At 38.0% G+C, this 22271-nt stretch overlaps 2 protein-coding genes across 2 annotated transcripts in view; one reads left to right on the forward strand and one right to left on the reverse strand.

Moving 5' to 3' along the window:
• LOC112577406 overlaps positions 1-9148 on the forward strand; it is a 26660-nt gene extending 17512 nt beyond the window's left edge. Inside the window, exons 13-20 of the mRNA XM_025260470.1 lie at positions 963-1171; positions 1383-1478; positions 2187-2336; positions 3741-3816; positions 4129-4249; positions 4862-5059; positions 6244-6440; positions 7560-9148. Of these exons, the coding sequence (XP_025116255.1) occupies positions 963-1171; positions 1383-1478; positions 2187-2336; positions 3741-3816; positions 4129-4249; positions 4862-5059; positions 6244-6440; positions 7560-8089 (1577 nt within the window). The 3' untranslated portion in view covers positions 8090-9148. The remainder of the gene's footprint in view (positions 1-962; positions 1172-1382; positions 1479-2186; positions 2337-3740; positions 3817-4128; positions 4250-4861; positions 5060-6243; positions 6441-7559) is intronic.
• The window catches only part of LOC112576594 (zinc finger protein 423-like), a 33836-nt gene continuing 20197 nt past the window's right edge, over positions 8633-22271 (reverse strand). Inside the window, 11 exon segments of the mRNA XM_025259172.1 lie at positions 8633-10806; positions 11114-11250; positions 11576-11704; positions 12258-12541; positions 12867-13600; positions 14017-14072; positions 14075-14287; positions 14877-15540; positions 16035-16388; positions 16805-17797; positions 18098-18347. Coding sequence (XP_025114957.1) covers positions 10567-10806; positions 11114-11250; positions 11576-11704; positions 12258-12541; positions 12867-13600; positions 14017-14072; positions 14075-14287; positions 14877-15540; positions 16035-16388; positions 16805-17797; positions 18098-18347 — 4054 coding nt within the window. The 3' untranslated portion in view covers positions 8633-10566.

Genomic DNA, 22271 nt, shown 5'->3' on the forward strand with positions numbered 1-22271 from the left:
AACCTATTCTCAAATACAGGATACTAAATACTAACATTGTTTCAAATACAGGACAAAGATAATAGGAACATTCATATAGAACAGAATTAGATATACAGAAACACATATTCAAATCCAGGAGATAAACAAGAACATGTTCTAGAAATAATCTTATCCCATAAGATCAGAAGTAAAATATTTGAGACATAATTTTGTAAAATATTATTTATTTCTTATTTAGTATGACTTTTTTTATTACATCAAGATAATGTGCAGAATATAGCTATCTTCTTATAAGAGATAATGTGAATATGCTGTGTTTGTCAATCCCAACATTCTTCACCATTGAATTTCTGCATATCACATTTCATATTTCAGGATTCCTTTGATCACTATAAGTGTATCTGTTGTATTCTTTATATGCTATTCTACATAAAATACTGAAGCTATAAGAGGAGTGTCTATAGCTGTTTTGTCAAATTTTTCAACACCATAAGTAGTGTTATGGGTTTTCTGAGTTGTTTTTTTCATTATGTGTATTTGATCGTTTGGTCAGAAGGGCAACAGCTGCATAGGTGGTCATCATAAATAACACCCACATAATGGCTGTTCAATATTTCCCTTACCTTCACATCATGCTGTTATATTGATCTGGGCATTACTGCATTAAGAATAGAGTTTGCAGGTTTGTTTTCCTTGCAGAAATGACCTCAAACAAAAATCAAATATGCAATAATTTTAACAAATGTTTGATACTTTATACTTATGATAAATATGTTTGATACAAAAGATACTGGTGGAAATCATGTTTGTGTAAAGTGTTCTATGTGTATCATTAACAGTGTTCAAGCATTGTGTTTAAATAAAACTTAAGGAAAGAAGAAACAAAGATAATTTATGACAAGTAGTCATAGCGTTCGTAGATTTTTATTTTTTACTTCATACTATCTCCACTAAATAGGTTCCTCTTTTTTGATATACAGCACAGTGCATGCCTCAACAGGTGCACCTGTCTTATGGAGACAGTTTGGACAAGATGGTGGTAATGTGGGCAACTCTGGGCCCTTGTAGTACCAAGCTAAAATATGGCTTATCACCATGGCTTATGAATCAAGAAGCTGTCGGTCAAAGTGCCACTTTCACCGAAAGCAATTCCTTGGGTCTGCAGTATCTTCATCGTGTTGAGATTGTGGTTAGTTAAATACCCATACATTGATACAGTATGAAGTTTGGTTTGCTGAATTGAAAATCTTTATCTAATGACATGGGTGGTTGTTGTAGTATATATGTGTTTTACATATATGAACACCTGAATGAATAATATCTATGCAGATGAATGAAATGTTTTACAAAAGCATGGCTTTCCAATGTTGATTTACATAAATTGTTTTGTTTCTGTATAGAATCTACCACCATCATCAACAATATTTTATCGCCCCATGAGCAACAGTATTGGGAGTGAACCCTTCTACTTTAAAACTCAACCAGAAAGTTCTGTTGTAAGTAGTTGCCACACATCGTCCTCTCATGGCTAATACTTGTCATCTTGTGTGTGTGTGCATAGATATAGATAGATGTACACTTGGGTATTGGGTGGAGGGGGGAGAGAAACATTTCCCCTACATTTTATCCTGAAAAGAATTCTGTGTGTATAGATATATAGCCAACAAACTATGCTTGATGTGATAATAAAAATGATCTGTATAAGGGAAAAAGCAATTAATAGAGAGAATTAGTTGTAAATGTATTAAGCGATATGAATTGGTAGATTTGTGTGCATGTGTGCAAATATGTTGGTATGAGCAATCAAAATTTCCTTGTGTTGGTGTATATTTTATATATATATATGACTTATAGAATTTAAATTGTATATTTCTGGGTTATTGATTTATGAATAGCTCTGTCTTTAGGGGATGACTACAGTATCTGTATCATAATAGTGCCTCTTCATGTTGTGTACATTTACATTGTACTATGCGTTTTTATGTGGTCTATACTCCTACTTGGGCAGATGGCTAGATTGAATTGTTCACTCAAATGCTTTCTCACTTTAATCCATGCTAGCCCACCATTTTGTGCTTTTGTTAAAGTCAAAACAAGTCTTCAAAAGTGGTTAAGACAGCAGAAATCTGTAATTTCTAACTTCTGCTTCTTGTGAAAAGCATCAGTTTTTTTATGTGGTCTATAAACTTGCTATTTTTGTGCAGAAAATGTCACCTGGATTCCTTGTGTTTGGAGACTTAGGGGTCCATACAGAGACCATCCCCTCCCTTGTAGAAGAAGCCCTCAAGGGAGAATACACAGCTCTGCTGCATGTAGGGGATTTTGCCTACGACATGCATGAAAATGGGGGACAGGTTAGCTATTTTTTTAATAGATTATTAATAGAACCTTTCTGTAATGTAATTTAATATAAAAAAAAGCAGTTGTGCTGTTCAGTTTTTTTGTGGAGAATGTAAGCATCACAATTTTTCCTTCTATCAGCACCATATGCAATTGAAGTTAGATATCAGAAATCATGTGTTACAAGTTAAGTTATGGGATCAAGGTAATATTAAGCAAGGTAGGTATATTTGCATTAAAATTTATCTGCTTTATTTTGAGAAATCTAATGCAGGAAGTACGTAATATGTCTAGCATTGCATGATCGATAAGAGGAGCATCTATATACACACACGCACATTTCTTAAACATCAGTGCACTCCTTTTACAAAAAAACATAAAATCATCATGGGCATATACCATTGGCTGTCACCTTACCAAGTCAGCGTCTTGTGAAAATTACTCATGAATCTGATCCATGTGCTGACTATTTTCATCAGCACATTTTAAAAGCAAAAAAGTAAATCTCATTTTGGCCATAGTAATAAAGCCGATTACCACTTAGATGAATTCTGTTGCTTTTTCTGATTACTGCTTGACTGAATAGCACAACAGCTGATCAGTCTTCAATACCATTGTCATCTTCACCTAAGCACCATCTAATTTTTTTTTAGCTCACATTTGACTTCTCCAACAATTTGTCATGTAAACGTCAACATGACTGATGAAAAAATTCTGAATTGAAACAGAACACACTCCTAAAAATATCAGTAACATGTTTCATTCAACACAACCTTTTCATTCAAAGAGATGGCATCTCTCTTGTGGTAAAGGTGATTGTCATCTCCTAACCTTTTCAGGTCATTTGGGGAGTGAGGTGTTAGAGATCTCACTTTTTTCAGGGCCAGCTTAAGATGAGGGCAGTGCCCATCTCCTTTCCCTCGCTGCCTTACCTTCCTCAACCCTCTTTAGAGTAAGGTATCCATTCCCTCCAGTTGGGTCAATTGGGAGAAGTTTGCTGGGCTACTTGGGTACTGAACCAGTGCGCCTCTCAGTTTAGACGCCAGTGCACTAACCATTTGGCTATCCACTTCCCCTAATGGGGATGTTGGGTACCAGCCATAAGCTACAACCTTGTTAATGTAACCAGGGATTTGGTCATAGTCTATGTACAAAACAGTTATCATCTATTATGTTCTATCACTATTAGGGTTATTTTATATTTTCCAGGAAAAGATATTGTACTACTTCTGTTAGACTGGGTGAGAATTCTAGTGATCTGAACTGGTAATTTCTTCATAAAAATATCTGGAAAGGTTACATTGCTTAGTTTGCAAATTTACTGATGTTTTTGTTGAACTGTAGTGCTCAGAAAGCATTACCTGTGAGTTTTAGAGCTGTTTGAGGTTAGATTGTATTTTTTAACATTCTGTGGTCAGGTTGGAGATCAATTCATGAGATTGATAGAACCAGTTGCTGCTTATCTCCCTTACATGACATCACCAGGAAATCATGGTGAGAAAACCGTTACATCTGCATTTTATGTTCAGACTACTCAGGAAAAGAGGTGCATAGTGAAACAAATTACAGACCATAGCAAAAAGCGAAACGAAATATTAATGTGCCCATATGTTATTTTTGTATAATTTTCACTCTATTATATAGTTCTGTGTGAATCAGTTTGTTACTGAAGAAAAAAGATGTAGTTAAAAATAATCAATGACTACTCCACTGCATAAATGTTAATTGTTATTCAAATCTGGTGATGCTCCTATAATACAAACAAAAACCTGTTTGTTAATGAACATTGTGTTTGCTTATCCACAGAAATCACTGGTAATACATTTGCACACTATCAACACAGATTTTCTATGCCTGGGACATCCTGGCCAATCCCACTTGATAAAATGTGGTACAGTTTCAATGTGGGGCCTGTACATTTTGTAAGGTACGTGTTTCATTTTTAAGAGAAATTAAAAGGTACAAGCAGTCTTAGGAAGTGAGGAACTTTTTGTAATAGTGGTGACCATCTCATTTTCTTCACTTTCTTAACTTTTCCCATCTTTATTGGGTAAGGCATTCAACAACTGAGTCAACTGGGAGAAGTTCTCTGTGCCACACAGGCATTGAACCAGCTAGTTAGCACACCACCAAGTTTAGACATCAGTGATGTACTTGACTATTCCCATCCCCTTTCATTTTTATATACACAATATTGATATATAGAAAGGAGGCTGCTAACTGGTTTTCAGCATCTGCATGGATGTGGGGATACTGGCTGTTTCTAAGCATGCAAATTTCAGTAGTAATTTCTAATCATTTAAAGACTGTATAAAGATAAATATATAAATAGAGCAGCTTCTTCTGTAGAAATTGAGACCTGTAAATACAGCAAAGAAATGGATAAAGCCATTATTGTGTAATGCTTTTCTTTGTCAATTAGAGATGCAGTATTGTGGCAAAATATATTTCTTTATACTGCATTTCTTTAACAAAATGTATCACCATCTCAGTTGTGCTATTGCTATCAATTATAATTATTTGATATTAATTATTCCAGCTATTCAAGTGAAGTTTTCTTTACACTAAATGGATCAATGATAACAAATCAACACAACTGGCTTGTGGATGACCTAACAAAGGCCAATGAGAGACGATCTGAACAGCCATGGATTATTGCCTATGGTCATCGGCCCATGTACTGTTCAACAAAAAATAATGATGACTGTACAAAGAACTACTCTCTTGTGCGCGCAGGGTGAGTTAAGGTTCAAATCAATTACTCTGGAAATTCTTTACTGTATTGTTTAAGTAACTGTCTGGTAATCAAAATGTATTACAAGAAAATGGGTCCCTTTACTTTGTATATTTACATACTGCTCTCTACAAATTACATTGTGCATCATATTGTCTGTTTATTGTAAAAATTGTAAAAATGCTCAAAGTGCTTTACACACCCACACAAATAATAAAATAAATAAATAAAAACACACAGACATTAATAATGAACATTGATCTAAAAAAAGCAATAAAATTATTGTGTCCACGTAGTGTGGCCACTTGTGTTAAATAGTGCCATCAGTACATATGTGGTCTGTATCCTTGCCATTGCATGACATCTTTGGTAAGTGAATAAAGTTTTGCTTTAAAAAGTAGTTGAGATGTATGATGCTTTTTATGGAAGCTCAACTCTGTCAATCTTCGGTGGAGGGGCTTAACTTTTGCAGAGAGAAATTTGGTTACTTACATACAACTCTTCTTAGAGCATCACGCTAAAGGTCACAAACTAGTTTCAGAGAGATGCACAATGTTAGCCTATTAGACCTGCGTTTACTGTGCACAAAGCTTGCTGTGACAGGTCACCATGAAAACTTTAGCAATTGTAGAAAAGGAATCAGTCAGAAGTTGACACTGCTGATGCACAGATCTAAAATGTAAGTTATGGCAAGATGGCGCTGATGTGGCAGTAGAAATAAAATGTTGTAGAAAAGAAGAAAAGTGGCACAGGCACAAAATTAAATCAAGGAATATGTAAAATTGCGTTACAGATGCAGATCATTATTGCACAAAAAGCTTGAACTCAGATTAACGGGAAAAGATGAAAAGCGATGGAGAGCTAATCTCCTCTGGCCAGTTAGGCGAAGGGACATCACTCTCCAATATCTGGAGGTCTGTTGTGAAAGAGATAATCTTGGTGTGAATGATTGTAAAGTGCATTTGATACCAGGTTAGTATGTGTACAAATGCATCTTTTTGTGGATATGGGTGTTACACAAAGCACTTTGAGCCTGTTGGGAAAAGGCACTATATAAATAATCAGATTAACCTTATTCTTTATTACATAAAAACATGCATTCATGCCCACTTCAATACACTTTTACTTAAAAAAATTATTTTATTAGAAGTGAATTAAGGTCCCATAATGAATTGTTTCTGTTTCAGACTTGAAGATTTGTTTTACAACTTTGGTGTGGACTTGGTTCTTCAAGCACATGAGCATAATTATGAGCGGCTATACCCTATGATGAAGGGGATTGTATTGTCTACAGATTATGTCAACCCCAAGGCACCTGTACAGATTATTTCTGGAGCTGCAGGAAGTAAACATGGCTTTGAAGATTTCCAGCCACCTCCGCAGCGTAAGTCTGACATTTACCTTTGACAGAAAATTTGTTGAAGAATTATTTTATTTATAAAAGTTTTAACCTATAGGTGCTGTAACATTTAAGGCAGGTACAAACATTACATGATGTATATATGCTGCATGTGTCAGGCACAGTACTATCTTCAAAAATAAATCTGAAATGATCTGTTGTAGAAAGAGGTAGCTTGTGGCCTTTTTTGAACAATTATCCATGCATTAGACCTTCACCCCAATTATGGATTTGACCTTTTTCAGTTTTGATATGGGCTTATTACAGTAGTTGAACACAAGTTATGCTTACTACAAAATAAATTGTTGTCAAAACATTAGAACAAACTAAAATGCTGTGACTAAGTTGGAGATGAAAATTTGCAGCAGACAGTAGAGGCCTCTAGTTTCAGCAAAGCATGATGCTTCATAGGCATCAACATTGCTTTTCACTTTCAGAGATTTTTATTCTACTGAATGTCATGTGCAGATAGTTGATCTTTCTACTGTTAAATATTCGGATGACTAAAGCTGGTTTAGTTCACATTCTTAAATTTTAGTTCATGGGAATCTTCAAAGTCTTGATGAGAAAGAATAGTATACAACTTCAGTATAATTATGTTGTTGAATGACCTAATTTTTTTTTGTAGGAAGACTCCTACCAAGGATTTTATATCTTACATTAAGGAAGGGGTTTTTTTTTCATCTTCCATGCGCCTAATTACCAAATTACCTTACTGAGGCATTCATCTGATGTACTTCTTTAAAATCTGTGTCAGATTAAGTGAGTCACATTTTGAGGCAGATTCACTTTATTCTGCAAATGATGGGATGGATAGTGTGCAAACTAACAAGATTGCTCAAACAAGGAAAAACAACTTTTGGTCGTTGTACCAGTTTTTCATGTCATGATGTAACTTTTGGGCGACTTAAGGGAATTGTCTCCCCTTTAATTTGCTTTGTGGTGGGAGATCGTAAACTGTCTTCAAGAGGATTACATACAATAAAATTATTGTAAATCTAAAATACTTATTCTTTATTGGCTAGTTTTACATGAGTATTGTTGAACGTAATTTTGTATGTGCACCTTTTATTTCTAGTTAAGCCTGGACTCATTTCTGTGCAGCTGACTGGTCTGCAGTGCGCGTTGCTGGAATGGCATTCAACAGCTATGGTCGTCTGCACATCTACAATGACAGCCATCTGCACTGGGAGCAATGTTCTTTTGAGAATGGTACCATTATTGACTCCTTGCTGATAGTGCAGCATAATCATGGCAAATTCCAGCTGAGTGATCTTCCAGTCATTGTTGGCAACCAAGTTAAAGAGAGTTTGCCAATTACTAAGAGTATGGTGACAGAGGTAATACCCTCAGGTGATGTTAAACAAGATTCAGGGTTAGCAAGTGCAGCAAAACCACTGGCCATTGGCATGTCTCTTGGTATTCTAGTCATTATAGCTGTAGCTGTGGTTGCAGCATTCAAGTTATCCCAAAAGAAAAGGCCTGCTGCACGTCGATGGGACATGATGGAATTTAATTATGACAAAAAGTTATATGCTCCAACAAAGGAAGAAGCATATTATGATGATGATTTTGAGTTGGACATGGCTGATGGATCACTGCCTACTCGGAAATTGCTCAGTAATAGTGATTAAAAAAAAAATTCCTTGCCATCTTCCTCTTTCAGAATGGTTTCATTTTATTATATAATCTGCTTCCTTGTGATAACACATTTTTTCTAGAGGAATATTTCTTTAAAAATTTATATTTATTTATGACATGTTTTGGTCTGGTTTATATCTCCACATTCCACTTAATAGGCAGAGCAGTTTTTATATATGTTGTTTCTGCTGTTGTTTTTTTTTTAATTAGGAATATGTTTTTAATATAATCTCACAAAGTAGTAGAAGTGCCTTCTGTTAACCAACTGTTTAAATAATGATCCCAGGTTGCTGTCAGCCAAGTAGGAAGTTGTTAGAAAAGTTAAATCTGTGCTAACCGAAGTGCCTCCTAGTTTCAGTTTGCTAAACACACACGTGTGTGTGTGTATGTGTGCGAGAAAGTGTCACAACAGTTCCACATAGTTCATTGACAGCAACCTAGAAGACTAGCACATACTGCTAATAACAGAAGGTGAGCTTTGAGATTATTTGTCAGAAATATAAGAACAAATGTACAAAACATTTATTTTTATTTACATCTTTTATGGCCACTTTTTCTTACCCAGAACTTCCTTATGCTTTGCTGTGCAATGTATTTATCTGAACACATGAGGCCATAAGGTTTCTGCAAAATTAAGCTTGATGGAGGCATAGAACAAGCCATGATTTATGTCAAGATTTTGTGATGACCTAGCATGAACTGAAAAAATCTCCTTACAAGAGAATTTTTCCTCCAATTTTGAAAATTATTAGCTGTACGTTTTTTGTTCGCTGCAGTACCTTTAATAATTAGGATGCAGATTATCTTATGTAAGATCATGTTAAAGTATTCTTACCAATCATATTGTGAAATGTGCATCAGAGTAACTTTTAATTTTTTTTTTTTTAACTTGTAGTGATCCAAGCATGTGCTGCAATTTTGTCAAAGAGAGGGCTAATGTTATACATACCTAAAACAAAATTTAGTGACCTAGGAAAGCAGTTCACACTGAGTGTGGAGCCCTATTTTGCATTTGATGGAATAAATAGTGCGGACATGCTCTTTCTGTTCTGCATGCTGCTTTATGTTATGTGCATTTGCAAGCATATGTGATTGTGAGTGAGAGGCATTAAGCAGTCATCATAAAAAACCAAAGTGATATGATGTAGGATTCAGGTAAGGTCCACCTACCATTGGGCAACACTTGAACACAAATGCTAGCTAAAGTGGAAAATCACAAGATTTGATAATCTCCTGCTGAAAGTTTTTTTATGCCAGCACAAATCTTAAAAATGTACTAAATAAACAGTGAAAAATTTAGCAAGTTAGCAGTGGTCTGAACCCACCAATACACGTCCTTGAAGTTACTACAGAGACTTGGATTTCTACCACTTTATTTAAACTCCCCTCTATTTTTAGTTCCAGGCATATGGAAACTTGAGTTTTCTAAATGAGCATGCAAAACACTTATTGCTCCTCTTTTAAATTATTTATACTTTCTGTTTTGCATTTGGTGTGCGTTAACATAGTCTTTTTAGCTTATCAGTTTCCATCAGCATGCTAGTGACCAAAGGTGGTGGGAAATGGTGTTTTACGCCGAGCCAGCAATCATGTTAGTAACTAATGAATAGCATGTTTCATCATCTTACTTTGAAACCTAAAATGGTTACCAATTAGTCAAAACCTATATATTTTTTACACTAATTAAGTGGCAAGATGTCACCAATAAGCAGTGCTGCATGACTGAAATATGCTTGGCTTGTATTGCACTTTAGGATTAGTCCCTACATAACTAGTTCCGCCACTTAACCAATAACACCTGTAACCTAATTAACCAGAATCTGTTGTATGACCAAAATCTACTATGTATAAATAACCAAAATATATATAAATAACAGGTTCTTGTTCCTTTTTTTCTCTGTCCATTTCTATTTATGTTTTCATTAAAATAAGAAACAAGTTGTTAAATGGATACATACAGTATATCTATGAATAAATTAAACCTAGGCTAAGACAACATTTTCCCCTTTTACAAAAATAAGAAGCTGAAATCAGGGTGAAAATAATTTTATCTCTCTAGTCAACAAAGAAACCAAGAACTTGGGTGTCTATTAGCTTTGACACTGTAAGCAGCACCATAAAAAAGCTCTTCAAGAATTTCCTTGTTATTTGCCACCAGCAAAGCTACACCGCACACTCTTGCCAAATTGTTCATACAGCTTTGTTATCTGGTACTAGCTAATCTATTCAGATGCACATCTGCTAAGGTTTTCAGTATTTTCTCATTTGCTTTCATCTAAGCTACAAACATGCACACTTGCAAAAGCTTTCATACAGTTCCCAAAATGAACTTGAGGCTCGTGTTGCTTCCATACAGTTTTTAAATAAAAACACTTTTTCGACACCTAGATAAATTTTCAAGTCACTCATTTCCAGGGTTTAAGTAGACTTGTTTGTTTACCATCCCTAAGCACATCATTAAGCATAACACTTAAGCCACAAGTTCTGTCTTTATCTGTAAAGACTGGCTGGTCTCACAAAAAGTTTGGTCTGATGCTTTGGGTTCTGAGCTACTGTTGGACTGGGATCCATTTATCTCTGGCATTACTTTAGCATCATCCGCTTTTCTATTTTCTTCTGGTGACTTCAGGGAATCAGAACCATTGTTCCAGACTGTCTCAATAGGCGCCTCAAGGTCTTTGAGTGTGTGCTGAATTTGATGGCTCTTTTCCTGAACAAGGAACCAAATAAAGTTAATTTTTAATTCAAGAAAATATTTATTTCTAATCCTTTAATTCTAATGCTCCAGATATCACTTTGCTGTACTATATCTTCCACATCTGTGAACATCCAAGAACTTTCACATCATTTCTTGGGATGAAACACATGCATGCATTATCTCTGCTTCATCACTTTATTTCCAATTCCCCCTTAAACAAAAGCAGCTGTCCTAAAGAAAAAGTAAAGTTAAATATTAAGCATCCAATGTTAAAGAAATATGAAAGAAGACCAGGGGGTTACATCAAAAATATGCTTACCTCTGTGGCTGTAAAGTGTGTTTTGAGGTGTTCTGTAATCTCAGATTTGAGAATGAAGGATCTGTCACACAGTGGGCATACCAACAGGTTGGACAAACTGGTGTGAGACTTACAATGAGCTCTCAGATTTTCTTCACCTGTTGCAAGATTGAAATAGTCACTGATCTGCATATACCTGACCATGATACAGAGGTTGTCTTTTCACTTTTATCATATACAATGAAATCCAAATGCTGTATGTGATTCACTTATTTAAGCCATAAAATGGTGCTAAACACTAAAATAATGTAGCAGTAGTACTAATGATTATACATAATAATATAACTACCTGAAATAAGTATCTTCATTTTTAACTTGAACTATTTATGAGAGGTTCTCAATAGAAAACCTGATTTTAGGACATTTCTTACCTGATTACCAAGCAAAAAAGACAGAAACAATGCCATGTGAAGAGAAACTTACGTGAAAAGCGTTTTTGGCAGACATTACACTGATATGGTTTGTCACCAGCATGTGAACGCAGATGTAGGGTCAGGTTACGAGCCTGAGAGAAAGTTTTGCTGCAGACTGGACAGGACAGTTTGTTTCCACCTGCAGCCATAATGCATGAATAATTCTTTTTAAATTTATGAAACTTCACTTTTTTTTTAGGTGACATCCTGATATCATACCACAGAAACTATCATGCAGACCAGAGTACAATAGAAAAGTTCATTTTAAATCATTTTACCATCGATATCTTTCATCTCTCTAATGACTTTCTAATCTAAATAACTGCATGCAATTTGATGCAAATAATGGATGCACTACCCATGGGACATTCAAAAGGCATATAATGATAAACAACACATATCTAAAAATATCACATAAATCCAAAGTGCTTCAAGGGTGGTACCGTACATAAGCCTACGGTCACTAAAGCAGAACTGTTGAAAGAAAATGGGAAGAAGGCAAAAGCAGCAGATTCAGCAAGTGTTTCACGTCTATCTAAATGACACTGCTCTAAGTCACCCCCATCACAAGGAAATTAATAAATACAACATTACTGGTTTACATTTTACAAATAGGGTTAAAAAATAGAATAATATCATAAAAGTAAAACTACAAACTTTCTTTGATAATGCTTCCGTTAGTTCTCATTTACCTGTCCTGTGTGTCTTAACGTGAGCTTGCACACTCTCAACTGAGGCAAACTGCTGCTTGCAATGGGGACAGCAGTATCCTCTACTTTTAATTTTACCAGGACTGGATTCTGTCTCATCCACGGTATGTGCCAACAAAAAGTGCTCTTGCATTTTAGCCACACTGCTGAATGTTTGTATGCACAGCGAGCATTTCACATTTGTGTCTCGTCGCTCATGAGTCTTGCGATGGTTTGCAAGGGCTGTAGCACTAGCAAACATTTTGCTGCATTCTCGACATTCATACCTGCAAAAAAATGCAAAATGAAAATACTGGAAAGTTATTTGGGAAAAAATATTCATGTCTTACTCTAAGTACTTCAAAAAAGAGTATTCACATTTATCAAATTCACTTTCAATAGGTTCAAATAAACTACTTTCTCTGAAAATAATATGAAGCTATTAACTTGTTATGCTCTACTTTAATGGTAAGATGCTGTTTTCTCACATTTTTCTTCTCCAAGCATTAGAGGCACATGGATCCTTATGACGAAACGTGAACCTAGTTTTAAAGATGCAAAATTAACTACAGTTCTTTGTACCAGTTGTAAATTTCTGCTTCCTTATGTTACCTGCTGCTACTTGAATCAGAAGAAACAGAGCCAGCACAATGGCCATAGATGAGCATGTGATTCTCAAGTTCAGCGCTAAAGAAAAACTGCTGATTGCACTGGCTGCATGCATGCCTTCTGCCTTGGACACCATGTTCCAGAGCATGGGCCTGGATCTTTGCTGGTGTGGCAAACACCTGCCTGCAGATACCACAGTGCAGCTCTGCCCCTTTCTTGAAAGAATGCTCTATCAAGTGGCACTGCAGCCTGGCGGGTGAGTCAAAAAGTTTGGAGCAGAGCTTGCACTCATGTGTGGTGCCCTCCTGAAGCATGTGGTTCGCAACATGCAGCTGGATCTCATACTCGGTGCTGAAGGATTCCTGGCACTTGATGCACTGGAATGTCTGCGGTGCTGTTCCTGGTGCTGCTGCTGTGGAAAGTGCAGAAGTGACTGTGGAGGATGGTGCATGTGTTGCTGCATGAGCCTCTAACTGTGCCCGAGAAGCAAACTTGTCACTGCACTGAGGGCATGTGTACAGTGGTGACTCCCCATGGTAGCAGGGCTTGCACACATAGTAGGTCCGGCCACTAGAATTCAGTTTTGAAACAAGGTTTTCTTTAGAGTCAAAGGTCTTCAGGCAGACACAGCAGGTGTAAAAGCTAGGTCGCATCTGGAAGTGGTGCTTGCCATGCATCTGAAGCTCAACAAGAGAGGCAAGGGTTTGGCGGCACACTATACACTGCAGCATGGAGCCCTGCATTCAACAGATATTAGAATGTGCTTTAGTCTCTGCTCTGAGCTGACAAGCATATGATATGACATATATTATGGCTATGAAGGTGCACACATCTAGGCCAAGTACTCCTTCTTTGTTTGCATGTAAAGATAACACTAGGTGCCAAAGGGAAACTGGTACATCATAAATCTAAAATATAAACTGATAACTCTATCCATTATTGCAACAGCTACCTTAACTTCCTTTCAGTAACTGAGATTTAAGAAAGAAAAATGTTGCAGTTCTAAAATCTCTGTTTTTTTTTTTTTTTTTGCTGTCAAGTGTTATAACACCAAAAGACAAAAGACAACTGCCCAAGGTGAAACCAAGCTAATTGTGTATAATCTGTTAAGACACAATTTTCAGCTTTAAGTTTTAATCTCAGCTTAATATACCTGATACCCATGTTCTTGGGTATGATTGTAGAACTGTTCTTCTGTCTTTAGGCTAGCTTGCAGATAAAACATGAGTTGCCTTGCTGGATCTTGCAATGCTGTAACTTATGCTCAGCTAGTGTGGCTGGAGAGGGAAATGTCTCATCACAGATGTTGCACTTAAGGCTGCTGGAGTTGGCATGGATCTTCATGTGCTTGTCACATTCCGACTGATTCTTAAAGGTCTGGCTGCAGAATGTGCATGACATGTTGATGCTTGTGGAGCTTTCCCCTGTAAATCAGCCAGGCTAATACACTGAATAAGGCCTTGGATTAATTATTTTCTCCGACAAAAAAGGACTAACAGCAAAATGAAAAAAAAATAACACCACTAGTAAACAGTAAAGCTGCCAAGCACACTATTCCTGCATATAAAGAAACATATTAGCACTTTAGGCAGTATTTACGTAATGTGTGGGCTAAACCTAAATCGCCATCTTGACATAACTTGTAACCATCTTGTTATGATTTGACTGGATTTAATGTTTACTTAAGTCATGAAAACTAACCTAAACTGTCTGCTTGACATTGCTGTAAGTTCAGCCACTGTAATCATCTTATGATTGGACTGGATTTTATGTTTACCTAAATCATGACTAAAGTGATACTAATTTTTCTGTAACTTTATCCAAACTAAGCCTAATATTTCAAAAATGTCATAAAAAAGATTCTTCTCTTGTGCTATTTTTTTTTTTTTACCTTTTATCTTTGAGGCTATGATGGACTCTGCATGCTTGGAACATTAAAAGGAGACACAGCTTGCAAATTACTGGCAATTTATTTCAACACATATTTTAGCTATGGAAATGATGTTAAATTACCTGTGAGGACAGACACAAGAGTTTGGTTGTTAATCAGGAACTTGTCACGTGGTGACAGTTTTGGCTGCTCCAAGAAAGTCTGTGCAGGGCTGGAGCTTCCTCCATGAGTCTTACCCTGAGGGCTGTGAGCATTAACACCAGTTGCTGGCTTCAGCCCATGTTCCTGCGTCTTGTGGATGGCCAGTAGAGCTTGTTGATTGAAACGACTGTCACATATGTTGCACACATGCACAGCATCACTGTTCTTCCAGATGGTGGATGACATTGCAGCAAATACAAGAGGAGAGGCTGAGGGTTGGGGAATGCCAGGACTGAGGGATTTGTGGGTGTCACTGCTGTGTGACGAGGGTCGAGGCGATCTAGATGCAATCAGCTGAGATAATATCTGTGCCTCCGCCTCTTCTTTGATAACAAGACTGGCCAAAGCTGGTGATGTTGAAGCATGGAGTGTTGCTGTTTTGATATCAACCTCCCCATGGTCTGTCTGCATGTGCTGATCCAACAGATACTCTATATGGAAGGCCTGCTCACACATCGGACAACGGAATGGCTTGCTGTGTGTAGTAAGATGACACTGTAATTCCATTTCACTTGTGAAGCTCTCAGCACAGAACAGGCATCGATAAGGTTTTGCTACATGCAAGTGGTTCACACGTACATGCACCTGCACAAAAAAATTCACCTTATGTGCTATTTATGTCTTCAAGTAGTTTTTTTTTGGATTTTCTTTTATTCCCCTTCTACTGTAGTTCTGGGCAGGGTTAAATATCCTTTTATACATTGCTAGTAACATAAAAGTAGATAAAAAAGAAAAAAATCAACTTTTTCATGTATACTTGAAACATCAATGACAAATTCTCTACAACAGCAATATTGCAGTCACTTGTAAAATTGAGCTAGCCATTAAAGTATCATGTGTAAAGAACAATTGTAGCCACCACTTTAACCTTGTTTGTGGTCAGTAAACTTAAACTGTTTACACATGCATTAATTCTTTAAATTCTCTTTTTGTTTTTTGCTTTCTGTGGCTTCTCTTTTTTTTTTAATTGTTCTTCTACTTTTTAACTTCCCTCCTAATTTTTTCATAGCAAAGTAAGAGAAGTTAAAAACATTTCCTCTGAGAATCCTATCCAACAGCAGAGACAATGTCTGTCTCACCTGCCACTCCATTTCCGAGCGGAAGATATTTGAGCACTGTGTACACTTGAAGAGCTTGCACTCGTTGCTGTGCTTGATGGCAAAATGCACCTGGATGTTAACCTTGGAGTCAAATATCTCCTTGCAAAGTGCACAGCGATACAGGTGGTGAGCATGAATGTCCATCAGATGTTTCTGCAGCTCATCTGGTTTGGAGAAGAGTTTCATGCAGCTAGTGCAGCCATACTCTGTTGCAAGGCACAAGTAGTGCAGAGACAGGTGGGCCTCCAATTGTTCTTGGCTGCTCAGCTGCTGCCCACACTTTTTGCAGGTAAACTTGGCCAGTGCTGACTCGATGTGTAATTTCATGTGTGCCTAGTGATCCCATGAAAGGTAAAAGGTTATAGACAGAAAAGTTTAAAAGTTCCAAAATGTTTTATTGTGTCACAACAAGCTAAAGAAAAATCTATTTAGATGTGGAAAAATTATCCTGTACATTATAAAATACAGTCAGTATTTTTAAGTGACAATAAAAAGGGGTACAACATTAGGTGTGCATATGCACTGATGCACATATATGTCCAACAATCAAATCTTAATTCCTTTAATATGTCATAATTTTCCCATAACTAAAGTATTTTCCCATAAATGAAATATGTTAATTTAATGAATCTCATGCAAAGATTCAACAAAGCAACTTAAAACTAATCTCTAACAAAAACCAAAGTGTACATCACAGCTGTACAAAAACACATTATGCACAAAGCTCCCTGTAAGCATCTATAACATGCCTGAAAATTGACCAGTTCATGGAAAGTAGCATTGCACTGGTCACAGGTGATGCTTTCAGGTGTTGCAGGAACAGGTGTCTGAGCAGAGCTTGCAGGAGAATCTACTGCAGTTGCTGCTGGTACCATGGACACCCTCAGTGCTTTGCTCTTGCTTGCCGATGTTGCTTTATTTTCTTTGCTGCCTTTTGCCACAGACTTTCGCCCACGTGTTTTGATGGACTTTTTGTCCACAGATGCTCCGTGCACTGAGATCATGTGAGTCTCTAGCTGTCTTGCACTAGGAAAGGTCAAAGAACACTGACCACAGAATGCACAGTCAATGCCACCTGCACGTCCACTTTCTTCGGTGTTGTCCTGGAAACTATGTGACAAGGACTTGTGCTTTGCCAGTGCTTCAATGCTTGGGAATTGATTATTGCAGAGGCTGCAAGGATACTTAATACCCATGCCTGGGTGGTTTCGGTGTACAACATTCATGTGATCATGCAAGCTGTACAGATTAGGGTATGGGGCATTGCAGTAGTTGCAAGTGTAGATTTCATTAGACTTGACTGAGTGGACACTTTGCATGTGCAGTTCCAGAGCCTCCAGAGAGTCAAAGTTGTCATTGAGGCAGTAAGGGCACACGAGAGCCTGAGTTTTAGACATTGTGGCCCCACTTGAGGACAAATCTGAGGAGGATGAAGACTGCTTTGGTGTGCTTGCATTTAAATTGTCCAGTTTGGATGGTGGAGATTCATGGGCTTCCTTCCCTTTGGTTCTGGTCATCACTTGCATTTCTATGTCTGGGGTACCACTTGTAGTATGGGTCATCAAATGGTGACAAAGGGTCAAGGTATCTGAAAATCGGAGGGGACATATAGGGCACTTCAGTAACATTGCTGAATCCACATCCATGGGGTGGGTGTTATAATGACTACACTCCATGTGGGTATCAAGTGCCTCTTGGCCAGAAAACTCTTCACTGCAAATCTCACAAGCTATCTTCTCCACCTGCAACAAAGGAAACTGGTCCTTATATATTCTTAAATGAGTTTATTTATTTATAAGGTGTATTTGGAATCCATGGCTTTCTAGATCAGTTAGACCAAGAGGCAACAGACTGCTTTTTTCCAATTTTTTGAAGCAGTTTCAGCAGTTTCTTATGTGAAGATATATCTTTGCACAGGCTATACAAAAGAACAAGATGGGTGGGTAATATGCAAAAGATACATTAACTCTAGTGGCCATTGTGTTCTATGTAAAAACTTCATGAAGCAGATCTTATTGCAGATAACACAATCTGATTATTACCTTGATGTTGGACATATGGATCAAGACATGTTCTTGCAGATGACGGGCTTGGGAAAAACTCTGTCCACAGTGCAGACAGGGATAGCTGTCAGTTGTTCCCTGGGGAACAGTGGATGGGCTATCCATGTCCTGGTGGCTGATGAGGTGAACCGTTAGTGATGCCATGGATGAGTAGCTTGTCTGACACACCGGACACTGATAAACTTTGTTGGTGTCATGCTCTTGCATATGGCTTTTTAAATGGTCAGCTCTGTTCACAACATACATAAAACAAAACAAGTGTGAGATTGGATACAAATACACACACAAACATACCAAAACACATATGCATATCCACAAGTTATCTAGTTTTAAAATTGCTGTCTGTTTATGTCATCTATATACCTAAAGAAATGCTGATAAAGAAGACAGATGATGTGTGAGTATTCAATAATCCTCACTGTAATAATATGGTTCTATTATTTGCTGTTATAGTGCTATTACTTTGAACCTAAATGGAAATCTGAAATAAAAATTACAATTCTGCTTTTGGAACCAATTTTTAACCTACATTTTCAAATTTGAACCAAAATTGGTTATAAATGGATAACGTTTTCCATTGGATGAAGAGGACATTACTCTTTCCTTTCAGAGATAACTGATATCACAGCTCTCAGATCTCAGATACAATCATAAAAGTTTTTTTAATAATTTTCCTGTAGTGAAGCTACTATCACTACAGTTGGATTCTCCAATTTCAATAGCTCTGAAGAATCCATCCACTCATTTGTTCTCCTTGCCATTCCTGAATCAAAGCACACTGATCTCACAGTAGTATCAGTTTGATAATAATTTAATAAATGCTGTTGCCGGAACTAAATGCGCATCTTTCATGATAAAATAAAATGGCATCCTACACATAAACTTTGCAGTTTCTTGTTATGTTGCTGCCTCTGGTCAATTTAACTGCTTGTGTGATCAAAGACCTATGCAAATATACATAGAGTTCATCCTCTGCTGCTTCAAAGCTGATACCATCTGTCTGCCAGATGTAACAATATGCCAATATGCACATAGCAAATGAATCGGTGTTCCCTTCAGAATCATCATTTATCTCTGTAATTCAGTCTTTCCCCATTTGTGTCATTCTTTAACCTGGGGGATGGGGGTGAAAATATCTCATGTGTGCCATAAAATCTTTCATGGCAGCAGCACTGCTATGATTCCATATTTCTTCTTCTGTACAATAGCGGTAAAGTTATTTTTATTTCTTGTTCATGAACAATATTGATGCAAAAAAGACCTTCATTCTCAGCTGATGTTTTCTTGTTTTTATGGGTTGGGAACAATCCTGCACCACTCGGTGCTCTTCATTTTAAAGCTAATGGATTGCCATGGTTCTCATCCAGTAGACTCTACTCTCTCCACAACTATCTAGATAAAATCAATAGCAGAAGGCTGGATTCCCTGACATGCAAAATATCTCCTCTTTGTTGACACTGCACACAAGTTTTCTTACACGCCCCAAACCTCCACTTCTTTACCCCCGGCCACCCCGCCACCCCAAAAAAAAACCAATAGGAAAATATGATACCCATAAAGTGATGAATAGAGAAATGATTTCCACTCCAAGGGCCAAGCACAGATTGTACCCTGGACTTATCAAGAGGCTCGGCATGCTATGCTCGAGTGAGAATTTGAAATGATATGCTGCCGTTGGAAATAAATCAGCCCTGGCGCAAAAAAGGTTAATGTTTTTGATGATGCATTTTTAGTTCTTAGGAGGGCGCAAGCAGTGATTTCCACCCTCCCTTGGGGGGCACGGCCAACCGAGCGGAGGCTGCCCGGGGGAAATCATCCGGCCTCTTCGAGTAGGATGCAATTTCTGCCACAACCTCGCCGAGAGGGCGCAAGAGAGCGGCCAGGCGGAGGGGAGAGAAGCTGTGAGTTATGTCAGATCTCTGCAAATAGCACCACTGTTCGGCCCTGTCACGCACTTTTGCATTTCATAATTTTTACATCCCTCATAACTTAAGAGTGAAAGACTCCCCCCAAGTACCACTGCGGGGGTCGTTCCCAGACTGCTGTCTGCCAAAAGGTGAAATTGTGTTGATGACAAATGTTGGAAAACAAACCCACGCAGAAAATAAGCAACTACAACTCCGAATAATTCTGCAGGAAGCAGGGCTGGAAGGAAGAGCAGGGAGGATAGAGTTGAGAGTATAAGGGAGGTAAGACCAAGCTGAGGGAGAAGACCAGAAGTGGTCGAAGAAAGCGCGGCTGGTGGGTGCATCGGTGGGTGTCAAGTGTTGACGATTGGGAAAAGAAATTCAAGTAGACACTATGTGAGTGTGAGTTAAAAAAAAAAAATTACAACCATGACGGAAACTTTTTTTTTTTTTTTTTTTGTTTTGTCCGAGCCCAACCTGATACTTTTTAAAAATTAATTTAAAACATGTAAAAACTAGTCTTCCATCTACTGCGAAGGAACTGATGATGTAATAAACTTATTTAACTGTTCAAACAAAAATGAAAGACTTTTCTCACTGCTCTCTTTGTGTTTACGCATGTGCGCGCCTTGAGGCAGTCGTTAAAATCATTAAGAACGGAAAGTTTTTCAAAACAGTTCCTGGTATGGGTGTAAGGCACGAGGGAGCGCGGGGGGAGGGAGGCGAGCGCCAGATAAAACAAACACTCTGCTCGTTTCGTCACCAGTCTCGGCAAAAACCTGCTGCGCATCTCGCGGGAGGGACGAGGCTCTGACGAGCGCTGGTACGTTCCTTGTGTGCTGCTTACATACTCGGCCACGGAACCCCAGCTGTGGCGGCGCGGGTCATAGCTCCAGAATCGGCGATGACAGGCACCCAAGAAAATCGTCTGTCCAAGCTGTCATTGACTTTCAAGGGAACAGGCCGAGTTATAAAAAACCACACACACACAACAACAACAAAAATCCCCAAAGAAAACCTTCTTGGAGACGTGTAAAAGGTTCGCCGACTTCAGGCGGGCATTTGCCGCAGCAATGTCTGAAAGCTGGCGGTCCTCAGAGCTCTCGTGATTTCAAGAAAAGAAGAACGATTTTAAAAAAAACCTGGTAGACATTAAATGTCAGTGCTGCACCGGCAACAGTCTTGAGTCCGGGTGATGCCTGCTGTCCGCCTCTTGGGAAGGTGCGAGAGCGGTCAAGATTCTGGCCATTTAAGACGTGAAACGAATGTCAAGCCGACTGACTCGCAAGACGGAAGAGGAAGAGAGCAGCGAGAAAAAGGCTGGTAACAGCTGCGTGGTAAAACGTACAACAATGTGTGTATGTGTGCGCGCGCACGTAAAATGTTCCAAAAGCCGGTGTTGGTGCTCTAAAGATATTTAGGTACTGAGTAGATTGCAGATGGGTTGGGTTGGAAAGTTTGTTACTTAATCCTTAATCCTGCAAGAAATAAATTTCAAGGTATCACATGTAACTCTACAGAAAATGTATTTCGCTTTTAATGCAGTGGTTCTTCTCTTAAAACAGTTGATAGTTCTTGATACAATAAAAATTTTTAAATGTTTTTACGTCCAACCGTTATGGTTTGCAGCAAACAAACAGAATGTACTGAAATTGGCATTTCCTTGTGTGAGGGCTGAGTACTTAATTATCTTGCATCTTCCCCGTTGGTTTCAGTGTGACTTTTGCAGACCTCATGGTCGTCTGTGTGCAGATATTCTTCATCTAATATTAGCTGTTCATTTGCATAAAGCTAATCTATTCATTTTCATAACACTAGCTTGCTTATCTCCAATATTTTCCCTTTTTTTTTTAAAGCTGAGATGGGTTTCTTTACAGCATCTTGTGTATCACACACGTACGTGTGTGCGTGTGTGCGAAAAGCAAAGCGAACGTCAAACATTGGCCATTATTTGCCATCACCAAAGTAAGCAGGTAAAACATACAAATATTCCCTCCTACAGTACAGGTTAGCTGCTCTGATAGTCTTTCAGCACTAGAAGCAAACAGGGCACAGGCTGTCCTCAACGTCTCAAAGACCTTCGTCCTACCCAACGATCGCTACTTCCTGCACGATCTAGCGAGAGCACAAACTCTGCTTACAACACGAGTTGCGAGCTCCCGCCAAGCCGGTTAACGAAGTCCTTTATGCTGAGGATAGAAAAAAAACAGGCAGTCCTCGCACAAGTACGTGAACTGCTAACAAAA

This window comes from Pomacea canaliculata, linkage group LG12 (assembly GCF_003073045.1).
Source record: "Pomacea canaliculata isolate SZHN2017 linkage group LG12, ASM307304v1, whole genome shotgun sequence".
Taxonomy (NCBI): domain Eukaryota; kingdom Metazoa; phylum Mollusca; class Gastropoda; order Architaenioglossa; family Ampullariidae; genus Pomacea; species Pomacea canaliculata.